At 42.0% G+C, this 13,189-nt stretch overlaps 1 protein-coding gene across 1 annotated transcript in view; it reads left to right on the top strand.

Moving 5' to 3' along the window:
- Positions 1–13,179, top strand: part of LOC141909950 (MYND-type zinc finger-containing chromatin reader ZMYND8-like) — a 35,759-nt gene extending 22,580 nt beyond the window's left edge. Inside the window, exons 12-21 of the mRNA XM_074800634.1 lie at positions 626–1,347; positions 1,506–1,787; positions 2,330–2,969; positions 3,377–3,659; positions 4,522–4,731; positions 5,391–5,705; positions 6,926–7,018; positions 9,455–9,559; positions 10,524–10,717; positions 11,408–13,179. Coding sequence (XP_074656735.1) covers positions 626–1,347; positions 1,506–1,787; positions 2,330–2,969; positions 3,377–3,659; positions 4,522–4,731; positions 5,391–5,705; positions 6,926–7,018; positions 9,455–9,559; positions 10,524–10,697 — 2,824 coding nt within the window. The 3' untranslated portion in view covers positions 10,698–10,717; positions 11,408–13,179. The remainder of the gene's footprint in view (positions 1–625; positions 1,348–1,505; positions 1,788–2,329; positions 2,970–3,376; positions 3,660–4,521; positions 4,732–5,390; positions 5,706–6,925; positions 7,019–9,454; positions 9,560–10,523; positions 10,718–11,407) is intronic.
- The last annotated feature ends 10 nt before the right edge of the window (positions 13,180–13,189 follow it).

Genomic DNA, 13,189 nt, shown 5'->3' with positions numbered 1-13,189 from the left:
GCGCACTTTCAAAAACTGATCGTCCACACTTCACATGTGTTCAGTGCTTCATCTGAGACATTTCTAATCAAAAACTGAACTACAAACACCAGATATTAGACATTGTATCAGCGCACTTTCAAAAACTGATCGTCCACACTTCATTATTCTAGGAGAGCTGCCCCCAGACAACTTTTCCCCGTTTGCCTTGTCAAGATTTTGTAATTTCAATTGTCAAATCAAAGGAAACTTCAAGATTAGTCTGTAATCAAGGGTCAGGTTTAAGCTTAGAACATTTAAGTTTGAATTGAGCTTAAGTAATCCAAAATGGCATAAACAACGTGACCACTGAGCTGGAAAACCCGGGGAATTCAAAACATTTTAAGCCTAGAAATCTTTCTGATTTACTGGACGTATTTTGTGCGATGACACAGAAAAAATATCAGGGAAAACTCGAGGAATTTGTAAATGGGCGGAAAGTGGCGCCACCTTGTTTTAATGTACGAGGTTATTGGAATTTCAGATAAAAGAAAAATAGGGTGGGGGGAATTATCTGGAGGGCAGACGTATTGTACTTCACACAGACTTAGTTTTAGCACCGAAGAACCGGTTTTGATGTCATCGCGTTTTCTTGATTTTTTTTCAGAAAAAAGTACGGCACATTTACTTACGCTCCTGCGAAAACTCCGTTCGATAAAAACAGTTCGTATCAACACAATAAAACTGACAACGACGACGACCGCGACGACAATAAAACCGCGATGCCGCCGAAATCCGACCTGTCGCCGAATTTCCGTACGCAAAAACTGCCGGTGAAACATCGCGCGGCGGCCATTCGGTCGCCGGCGGAGACAATCACCACTAAAACGGCTTCGGCCGTCAAGAGTAAATATATCAATCAGCAGACGGCTATAGCGACGAGACGAGCGGCGGCGGCGTCTGCGAAGGTCGGTACGAATAAAACAGATACACCGGCTGAGCAGACGGATGTAAATGACGGTGAGGAGGAAGAGATGGAGGCTGTTGGAGGCGAAGGAGGAAAGGATACGGATGTTGTTTCGTTGCTATCGAAGGATGTTGCCGCGGCGACGGAATCAACCGCTCTGGAAGAGCAGACGACGCCCGACGCAACGAAGAAAGATGATGAGGAGAATAGAGAAAAAGATGAAACGGAAAAAGAGAAGGAGGAGGTAAATGATGTGAAGCTTGCTGCAGCCGCTGCTGCCGCGATGAAGGAAAGAGAAATGGAGGAGATGAATGAAACTGAAGCCGGCGATAAGGAAAGTGATAATGATAATAAAGCGGAAGGACTAGAAATGGATCTCGACGGAGAAAAAGAAACGCTCGAATATTCAAACGAGAAAACCGGTAGGTTTTAATCAACAGATTAATCAATTCCTTCTGGTTTCATTTCAGTGAATTTTATCATAATCTGGAATTTTATTTTTTGACGCGTTCATTTACATGGCCGCTCCTCGGACGGGGGAAATATCGACCTTCTTATCAATATTCATTGTCTAATTCAGGAGCAGATGACAATGCTCGTAACGAGGAGGATAAAGAAGGTGAAGATGAAGGTAATGATGATGACGATGATCTCGAGGAAAAGTCGTCGCCGGTCGAAGAGTTTCGAGATAAACTGAAGAAAACGATCGAAACGTGTAAAGAGAAACTCGGTATCGTCGTCGGCGGCAACGAGGAGGACGAGGAGGAGGAAGGTGAAGATGAAGAACCGGCTTCGTTATCGTCCGATGTATCGACGTCCAGCGTCAGTTCGTCCGACGACGAAGAGGATATCACTAATAAAAGTAAGTGGACCTTTTCAATTGTTTATCGGGAAATGGAAATGGGGGGCGCCACCAGTTCATAGTGTAGTGTAGAAAATTTGAACAATATTTTTTTCAACTTAAACTTTTGACCTTCCATTGCCGACTAACTGATACCCTAAAGTGCAGGGCCTTCAGTTGCTCAAAGGTTTGTTAGAATTAACCAGTGGATAGTTGACATAGCGACAATTAAAAGTTCATCGTTACTGTGGTATTTATCCACCGGTTAGCTTTAACCAACTTTTGAGCAACTGGGCGCTGGTGGTAATTTGAAAATCTTTATAAAGAATTCCACCTCAGTGTGTTGTTGTACCACTTTGGTACATCTACTCCGCGGTGCGGTGTATCATTAGGTGCTAATATGAAATTATGTTTGACACCGGTGCTGCCATCTTTCAATAGAGCTGAAAACTATTTACTAATATCGTCGTAACACCGCGATGCCAGTCCATTAGTGCGGTGTAGACGCACCAAAAGGGTTTTAAGGGATATTAAAATTAGTTCAGTTATTACTGATTTTGCAGAAACCGACCGACCGGGCGACACAGAAACCGGTGCCGAGCTCGAGTTAGTAGCCGGTAAAGATGGCGACGAGAAGACCGAAGATGCGGAAGAGAAGATGGATACGACCAGCGGTACCGCAGCAGCAGCAGCAGCAGCAGCAGCAACAGCAGCGATACGGGCGGAGGAGTCGAAAGTCGACGAGAAAGTTTGCGTCAAACAAAAAACGGTCAAAGATATCATCATCGTGTTGGAAGATTGCGTTAAAGAAAGTGAGCGTAAATCACGCGAGAATTCATCGAACGGTAATACGATGGTCGCTATGGATACGGACGACGCGCCGTCTGCCGTCGTCGCGGCGGCGGACGAGTCGTCGGACGGCGACGAACAACTCGTCATCGATCTCGGAGACAATCGCGACAAGGCGAAGAAGAAAACCGGGACGTCGACGCGGCAGCCGCAGTTGGACCTGATACAGAAACGTCGCGACGTTCTGGCCGCCGAGCTGCGCGCCTGCGAAACTGCGCGGATAAAGGCGAATGAAACGTTGAAAGCGAAACAGGCGATGACAGCGGCGCTCGAAACAACGAAACATCAACAACAAGAAACTACGTTGCAGAAACAACTGCAAATAACCGAGGAATCTAAGAATAAAACATCGAGGTAAATAATCCACTTCCACAGTTCCACAGTTGTCCAGGTTTACTTTGACTCTGGATCCAGTTCCACAGTTGTGTGGGTTTAATTTTACTCTTAACTCAGTTCCACAGTTGTGTGGGTTTGATTGCATCCAGTTCCACAGTTGTGTGGGTTTAATTGCATCCAGTTCCACAGTTGTGCCGGCTTAATTTGATTCTGAACCCAGTTCCACAGAAGTGTGGATTTGATTTGACTCTGGATCCAGCTTCACTGTTGTGCGGGTTTGATCTGACTGAACCCAGTTCCGCAGTTTGGTGGGTTAAATTTGTCCCTGGAGTCAGTTCCACAGTTGTATGAGTCTAATTTGTTACTGAATTCAGTTCCACAGGTGTTTAGAAGTTTTTTTGAAAACATGAATTTCAAAATTTCAGCCAACCATCAACGTCGATTACACCTGCACCAGAGCCGTCTGCTCCTGCAGCACCCGTAGCACCGGTAGCAGCACCTGCCGCACCTGCAGTGCCTGCCGCACCTGCCGTCTCCGCTCAGCTGCTCACAGCCAGTCGCATTACCGAATCATTGATCGCGAATACAGTCACCACCGAGCTGCCCTCTGGTGTCAGCTTGGAGAAATATACGAAAAAGATCACAGACGTGATCAAATCGACATTCCATGAGATGTATCAAGATCTGTTGAAAACGCAACACGATATGGTAAGATTAGCAGCTCAGTAACAGAAGTCGGTTCACCTTCCATATATTAATATATATATATACCTATTGGGATGGATTTAGGGGGGATTTTATGTCTATTTCAACTTGACTTGAGAGCAAACACATCAGGTGGCTTAGCTCAGTCAGTTTTGATGGCACATACCTGATAAAAGTCTTATTAGGACCGGAAAGTCTTCATTGAAAGGTGTTCTTGATAGAAATAGGACTTAATGATGTGAAAGTTTCCATGCCTGCATACCAAACTTCAGTTGGTAGGCATGGAGGCATATTGTTTAGCTTTCAAATCATGCAGACTTTCTGGTCCTAATAAGACTTTTATCAGGTATGTACCATCAAAACTTACTGAGCTAAGATGAAATTCTTAATAGGACCAGAAAGGACTGGCAGTCGACCTAAACCATTGTTTTCTAATCCACTCTTCACTGTATTGAAATATGGCAGAAAAGTCTTAGAGTGAAAGAGGCTGTAAAGAGAAAAGTGGTAAACCTCAGTTGGTAGGCATCGAAACATATTGTTAAACTTTCAAATCATGGAGTCTCTTTTCTTTATTCAACCCCTTTCAACGAGGACTTTTTGCAATCCTTCCATAAAGTGCAAAATGGACTAAAATCAATGTTTTAGGTCGACTACCCGTCCTTTCTGGTCGTAATAAGACTTTTATCAGGTATGTGCCATCAAGGAAAGATAATGGTTTTTAGTGAAAAACCGAAAATTCGGATTCTTAATAGATTTAAAAGTTTTGATATTTCTAAAAGATTTTTCGATCTTGTGGGATTTATATGTTAGACATTAGCAATATTTTGTTGCGACAATTAATTGCAAGTTTTTTTTCTAATCTAAGGAAATGATGAAGAAAATTCAGACGGAACTCGATCAGTTGAGGTGGTTGCACCAGCAACAGCTGTCCGAAATCCGGCACAATACCGAGTTGACGCTCGCTGAGATGCGGCAGAGTTTCGAGGCTGACAGACACGCGGCGCTCAGCGAATTACGCCGCACTCTGGAGGTCGAAGCCGCTAAAGCCGTCAACGAAGCCAAGAAAAAACAATGGGTGAGTTTGGGGTGCTTGAACACCCGGGTCTACTCAGCATCGATGATCAATCATCGGGGTAAAATCATTCATAGCACGAAGAAACCATGATTTCAGTCAGAAATAAGAGTGATGAATGATTCTTCAGACTTAACCCTTTCAGTCCGTTAACACCACAGTGTATTGATTTTATTAGTAATTAGATTGCTTTTAAGGGAGCATCTCAAAATTTCTATAGTTCCGTCAATTGGAATAACTGTCTAATTGGTTTTAACCCCCCCCCCCTTTGATTAGACACATGCCAAAGTTGGAACTATTGATTGTTCTAATGTTGGACCATAGACAAAGATAACGAGTGTTCGATCAACCTATTAAAACCTATTAAGCTCTAATAGACTTTATAAACAAAATTAAATATATACAAAATACCAACAGACAGTTAAATCTACTGCTTGTATATTTGAAACTGTAATTCATTTCAATGTTATCTTTATTGAAACTGGGCCCAGCATTTTTAGGTATTAATTTGTCAGCATTGAAAGGTTTAAAGGTCATGTCTTGATTCAAAGTTTGGGTTCAAGAAGATTTCTAGAAAGAACGCGGCATTCTAGAAAGAATTCGGCAATTTCAGTAAGAAGTTTGTGAGGTTTTATAAAGAGTTTTTTCTCTTCTCGTAACAGTGCGCGAACTGCGGTAAAGAGGCGATATTCTACTGTTGTTGGAACACGAGTTACTGCGACTACCCGTGCCAACAGCAACACTGGTCGAAACACATGGCGACGTGTACGCAAGCTGTCAGCGAAACCGACCAGCAGCAGCAGCAGCAGCAGCAGCAGCAGCAGCAGCAGCAGCAGCAGCAGCAACAGCAGCAACAGCAGCAGACGACCACCGTGGTGCCAACTACAACAATTACCCAACAGCCGATACAGGCTACGATATTGAACGGGCCGGACAAACCTCCGGATGGTTCAATACAGATTATAGGTCAACCTAGAGTAAGTTGTGAATAACTTCATCGGGTAAAATACCTCGTACGCTCGGACAAGGGGAATCGACGAGGAATTAAAACTCACCAGATTTTAAGTACCTAATTCAATGATTGAGATATGAAAAATTGGAAATTAAAGTCCGAAATGTCAGGCGCGGATCTAGGGCCTCGTTTAGGGAGGGGTGTACACCCGAAACAGGGCATATCATATAAGGGCACCTCTAAAGAAAGTTTATCTCCAAACATCAACTCGGTTTTGAAAATACATGTACAGAGAACACGTTTTTGAATTTAAACTTTTTCATAACAGTTCGATTTATATCATTTTCCTTTGAAATTTAAAATTCAGGGTAACTTGAGATTTTGGGAGGGCTGCACATCCCCTGCACCCTCCCCTGGGTCCAGCCCTGCACTCGTGTATTGTCAAAATAATATACGCATTGTTTACCCCTCAATTCACTGAAAGTCTACATTGATAACATTAATACACTTAAGGTGTAATTTTATGCCGATGCTTTAAGGATTTACATGGATATTAATTGGTGTATAACCCATTGAGGGTATGCACCCCGTTCCCTGACTCTCCCAGTATTTATTACACCTGTTCTCCAGAGAAATCATTTCTATCTATGTTCGTTATTTTCACTGTATGTGAACAGCAGTAAATTGAACAAGTATTTGCGCAGCAGGATTTCATTGTGATTTTCTGAATAGCGGCTTACCGTCAAGGGTGGATCCCGAGGACGACTTTTAAAGGTCTTTTTACACATTAACAGGCATTGTCATTGTAAAAGCATTATTCGGACGGGTAATGGGAATTGAGGCATCGCTTTCGAAAATTTGTGGATGAATTCAAGGCAATTACAGCATTTCCAAGTGGGAAACATTTCCTCTTCAAAGCAATATTGGGGGCCCGACCTACACGGTGGAAATTTAAAATATTCCATGAAATATGGCGGTAAAAGGTTAAGAGTTTATTCAGAAAAAGGCATCTGAAAATGTTTGAAAGGCTTGTAAAAAAGCCTGCAAGACCTTTCGGGATCTGCACCTGACACCGATAGCCCTCGTCCGATTCCTGGTTACGTGTTTTAGTGTTCGCGGTCTGTAGCACCTAGTATATAGATACGGTCACGTGCACTTATAAAAAAAATCGACTTTTCATAATCTTGCGTTTAATTCCTGTTTCATTTTCTAGCATATTCTGTCTTACACTTCTTCACATTTCAGCCCCCGATACCCTATCCTCACGCGGCACCCGGTGGCCCGCGGCCGCTGCCCGATTTCCGGCTGCCGCCCCCGCGCCATCACGGGCCCGGCCAGGTATATAGAATTTAACCGGCATGTGAAATCATCTCTCATTTAGTCGAAATTCACGATTTCAGTTTTTGTTTCATTCGAGTTTCGTCGTAGATTTAGATTTGAAAAAATGTGATGCGTTTAAAAAACATTTTGTCGCATGTTTGTTTTTGTGCATTGTGAAAATGTAGTTGATTTTGTTTTAAAGGTAGATTTTTCCATAAATAATTAATAATTGCTGTTTACTGGGGCCCTCAACCTAATTCCACAACAGTTAAAGGGTTAAATTTGACTTGAAAAATTGAGATTAGTCAATTTTCGATATTTTCAATTCGATGTATTACCTCAAAATGAAGGTGGCCCATTGCATTGAATGCGGCTCAGCTTCAGTTGAATCTAGTAACATACGATAACCGTAGAATGGCCGTGAGGTGCATCAATCTGCAGTCTTGCCTCCTCCCTCTCGAACACTACTGAGTCATAATAATATGAAATAAAAATGAACTACAAGCATAAGACATTAGACATTTCAGCACCACTCAGGGCCTAGTTCCACAGTTGTGTGGGTTTAATTTAGCTGTGAGCTCAGTTCCACAGTTGTGTGGGTTTAATTTAACTGTGAGCTCAGTTCCACAGTTCCACAGTTGTGTGGGTTTAATTTAACTGTGAGCTCAGTTCCACAGTTCCACAGTTGTGTGGGTTTAATTTAACTGTGAGCTCAGTTCCACAGTTCCACAGTTGTGTGGGTTTAATTTAACTGTGAGCTCAGTTCCACAGTTCCACAGTTGTGTGGGTTTAATTTAGCTGTGAGCTCAGTTCCACAGTTGTGTGGGTTTAATTTAACTGTGAGCTCAGTTCCACAGTTGTGTGGGTTTAATTTAACTGTGAGCTCAGTTCCACAGTTCCACAGTTGTGTGGGTTTAATTTAACTGTGAGCTTAGTTCCACAGTTCCACAGTTGTGTGGATTTAATTTGACGCAAAGTTTCCTTTTGCTACCATATCCCATAATCCCTTGACATGTAATTGGCATGTTTGTTTACATCAGGTGACCAGCTCTGGCCAATCAGTGGCTAGGGTTAGGGTTAGTTGTCATGCGCTTGGGGCTATTTGCATATATCAGGTGACCAGCTCCAACCAATCAGAAGCTAGGGTTAGGGTTAGTGACCATGTGCTTGGGGCTATTTGCATATATCAGGTGACCAGCTCCAGCCAATCAGTGGCTAGGGTTAGGGTTAGTTGTCATGCGCTTGGGGCTATTTGCATATATCAGGTGACCAGCTCCAGCCAATCAGAAGCTAGGGTTAGGGTTAGTGGCCATGTGCTTGGGGCTATTTGCATATATCAGGTGACCAGCTCCAGCCAATCAGTGGCTAGGGTTAGGGTTAGTTGTCATGCGCTTGGGGCTATTTGCATATACCATGTGACAAGCTCCAGCCAATCAGAAGCTAGGGTTAGGGTTAGTTGTCATGCGCTTGGGGCTATTTGCATATATCAGGTGACCAGCTCCAGCCAATCAGAAGCTAGGGTTAGGGTTACATACAGTGAAATCAGTTCATTGACAGCTCCCCCTATAGTTAGTCAATTATAGATCTACAATTGACTGTGAATTGAATTCTATAGTTGTATGTTATATTGACATAGAACACATTGCTATAAGGCTTATTATATCTGTTATAAGGCATAAAATAGATCGTTCAATTTCTATTTTACCAAAATTCACCAAATAAATATACAACCTATTTTGGGATCCAGTTCCACAGTTGTGTAGGTTTAATATGACTCTGGATCCAGTTCCATTGTGTGGGTTTAATTTGACTCTGAATCCAGTTCCACAGTGGAATGGGTTAACTGTGACTCTGAATCCAGTTCCACAGTTGTGTGGGTTTAATATGACTCTGGATCCAGTTGTGTGGATCTAACTTGACTGACATATATCAGCACACTTTCAAAAACTGATCGTCCACACTTCACATGTGTTCAGTGCTTCACCTGAGACATTTCTATTTGAAAATGAACTACAAACACCAGATATTAGACATTTTATCAGCACACTTTCAAAAACTGATCGTCCACACTTCACATGTGTTCAGTGCTTCACCTGAGACATTTCCAATTGAAAATGAACTACAATCACCAGATATTAGACATTTTATCAGCACACTTTCAAAAACTGATCGTCCACACTTCACATGTGTTCAGTGCTTCACCTGAGACATTTCTAATTGAAAATGAACTGAAGAATTGCCAAAAACTCCAGAAATCATAACAATAATTAGTAACTGCCAAAGAGGGTGGTTCCAGGGGTGGCTCCAGACCGATAGAGAGTAAAAGCATGTATGTGTGTATACTGTATGTGTTTGTATACCCGGTATGTGATTTGTAACTAGGAGCATGTTCACTGTAGACGACTAACATCAAACCTGTTATTATTATATATATTTATGTCCGATTGTTTGTAGGTTATTGGTAATCAAGTGATACAGTACGTACCTCAATTAATCACTGCCTCCACTTCAAATCCCACGATTCAAAATGCTGTTTCGTTGCCGTCTACCGGCGCTCAGGTAGGTTCACGTAGCTTCGCAGCCGACCCCTCAGACAATCCACAGCCAATCAGGATTCAGAACCGGTGCAGGTTCACGGCTGCAGACGGCCTTTACAGACAATCTGCAGCCTAGAACCACTTTCTCAGACAATCTACAGATTGTCTTATGGGTTTTAGGATCCAGGCTGTAGATTGTCTGAAGGGCTGCAGATTCCAGACTTTAGATTGTCAGACGGGGTGCAGTTACAGGCTGTAGATTGTCTGAAGGGTTGCAGGTTACAGGCTGTAGATTGTCTGAGGGGTGTAGGTTACAGGCTGCAGATTGTCTGAAGGGTTGCAGGTTACAGACTGTAGATTGTCTGAAGGGGTGCAGGTTACAGGCTGTAGATTGTCTGAAGGCTTGCAGGTTACAGGCTGTAGTTTGTCTGAGGGGTTGCAGGTTACAGGCTGTAGATTGTCTGAGGGGTTGCAGGTTCCAAGCCATAGATTACAGTTTGGAAAAATTTACAGCATTCCGAAATTGTTACTTGAAGTTATCTAGTAAATTGTTTAAATTTGATACAGTAAAAGTAATTTATAACGCCACTATTGGGACAAAAATGAAAAACCTTGCGTTATGACTAATTGGGCAGCGTTCAGTTTGCTAAAAAGAATGATGGCGTGAACAGTGGCATTAAAAACAAAGGCAATGTTTTAACGAACTTAGACAAGGAAAAGGTTCCTAACCTAACTATCTGTATTTTTGAATTACTGTATATCACTATCATGTCATTTTTTGTGTGTCTCTGATGAAGTTTGGTCATAATTTCGAAACTGTCATTAAGCCGAGGTTCCACTGTACCGAGATTCAGTACTCAGATATTTTACCTGACGATGGTCTCTAGTCCGAAATGCCATGTCTTTTAATCTAAATACTTATAGTAAATGATTTTAGTTCATAAATCTGGTTGTCATATAATCAGGTTTCTATTCTCTATCGACAGCGAGTTCCTCTCATCATTCAACAACCGCAGTCGAACGTCATGTCGTCATTGCTACGACAACCGGTGAACGTGAGCAGTCCGAATCGTCTGATCTTCGTGCCGAATCAGCAGCCGATCGCCGGTACGCAGGTGACTACATCTGCTATAGTTCGACCGAACGGTAATATCTACTGAGCTGAACACGTCGCTAACAGGTGAGAGCTGTATTTTAAACATTTTGAGCATAGTTTGCACCGGTTCCCCTAAAATGCTAGCGCGTAAAATGTCCAGGATATGGGGACATCAACTACTGCGGAATTAGAGGATTCCACTTGTGGCAAGTGAGGATCCACCAGGTGTCGCTAGTGCGCAGTAGAACGTCAACTACTGCGGCATTAGTGGATTCCACTTGTGGCAAGTGAGGATCCACCAGGTGTCGCTAGTGTACAGTAGGACACCAAGTACTGCGGCAACAGAGGATTCAACTTGTGGCAAGTGAGGATCCACCAGGTGTCGCTAGTGTGCTGAAAAACATCAACTACTGCGGCATTAGAGAATTCCATTTGTGGCAAGTGAGGATCCACTAGGTGTCGCTAGTAGTTACTCGGTCCGTCGCGTTCCTACCGCATTCTAGCAACACGGAATGAACTTTTTTTCTCTTTAAATGAAAACTATCCGAGTATATCTGTGGGGAGGGGTGAATTTGATTAATAATTCATCGGTCCACTTATAATGTATGGATTCAAGAGCTCCCACCCGTGCCCCTGTGAAGCGTATTTGCTGTGAGAATCAAAATCTCCTGGAGTAAATTTTGGTAAAAATACATTCGTGTGGTAGATACATGTTACTATAGGTAGCGGTAATAAACAATGAATACTGAATAATTGTTATTATTCATTTTTCAGGATCCGATCATGATGTGCTGCGCGATGTTATCATTCAAGTTTATATATAGGGAGTATTTCGATCGGCAGGGGGAAATGTTGGAATTAGTTTGAATTCAACCCACGCAACTGTGAATCTAGGTCATTACGCTCTGAATCGCATAATCGACGATTGCCGGAATAGGAATGTCTCGATAGCTGATTTACAAAACTGATTCGTACCAAAAATGGCGTCGTTGTTCGACCCCCTGCCCTTTGCTCTAAACTTGTCGAATTGTTTCACAAACTCCTACTCTGCGTAGACCTGTAAGGGATCATTCATTTATTACGTACGCATAGAATTTGAATTTTTCAACCCCCCCCCCCTCTGTACGCAAAATCGGCCATTTTATCATAAACATTAAGCATTACAGTACCCAATTTCACTGACCCCTCCCCTAATGCGGACGTAATAAATGAATGATCCCTAATTGTGCTCTACTTTAAGGCTAAACAAAAATGATACCTTGTTTCTCCGCAGCGGCCGGGTCATTTTTGTAAAATATGATAAAATTTATGAACAGTTCATTTCTATAGCGGCCGGGTCTGTTATGGTGAAATTGATCACGATTTTAAAAAAAGTAATGTATAGGGTAGATAGGCGGCCGGCCGGGTCAACATTTAAGCTCAGCAGAGCGGAGAAACAAGGTATCAATCTTTTTTGGCCTAATGATAACAAAGTATTTTTGGAGAGATGAAATGTCATTTCCGTAAGTGAGACTTTATCAGACTGGAACTCGATCGCAGGAGCAGATCTTGAAATTAACGCTGGATTTTATTTTATGATCTGTTGTTGCTCAAAGGATAGTTTATGTTAACCAGTGACAGAGTGGCCAATTTTATTTGATTTGCCTTCCACCCTTTCCCATGTCTACTTCTGGATTTGCGCGTTGTTTTCTCTGCTAAGAATCCAATCGATTAACGCAGTCAAACACGTAAAACACAGACAGAAACTGTTTCATTTTATTAATGACTTTTCCCCTATTTTTTGCTTTTCTACAAAATTCCCAGAAAGGAAACAAAAATTCCCCGACTTAAAGATTTTCCTGACCTACTATTCCCCGATTATTAGGGTACAAAATTCCTCGTATATTCCCTGTCTATTCCCTATCTGCAAGGAATATCCTTTATTTTTCCTTGATTTCCTGGTAGGTGGCGCCACGCTGAAAACTGCTTAAATTCCACTTTAACCAGTTTCAATGGTTACTTGTAATCGACTGGTTGACTTAAACCAAGTTTTGGGCAACTGGCCGCCTGCAGCCCCTGAAATGTATATATATATATATAAAGGTATCTGAATTTTTAAAGAATGAATGATATGATAGATTAGTTCTCCCAGAGACGGATCTGAAGGGAAGGTGCAGGGTGCACACCCCTTTTTAAAAGAAGTCAACTCGACCTAAAATTTTGTATGAAAATCATGAATTAGCAGCAAAAAGTTTATATTCTCCTTGTTGTTCGATGTATTTACAAAATTTTTTCTGATGAATATTTTTTGGGTGCCCTTTTAATTACACACACCAGAGTGTGCCCTCCCTGAATCTGACCCTATAGATTCACCCCTGGTTCTATACTATCGCGATATGTAGTTCGTTTATCTTTCAACAATTATGCATTTACTGAATCGACATTTGTAAATATTGTATTATGTACTATAAAATGAATTCAAGTCAAGGCGATTTCGATATTTCATAAAAATTATTTCTATAATGTTTGGTCGGTCGTTCGATGTTCGTGTGTCAAATGTAACCGCATTTTTTACAA

The sequence above is a fragment of the Tubulanus polymorphus genome, chromosome 8, assembly GCF_964204645.1.
Source record: "Tubulanus polymorphus chromosome 8, tnTubPoly1.2, whole genome shotgun sequence".
NCBI lineage: Eukaryota > Metazoa > Nemertea > Palaeonemertea > Tubulaniformes > Tubulanidae > Tubulanus > Tubulanus polymorphus.
Note: the sequence above shows the minus strand (reverse complement) of the source record. Positions and strands in the feature narration are given on the sequence as shown.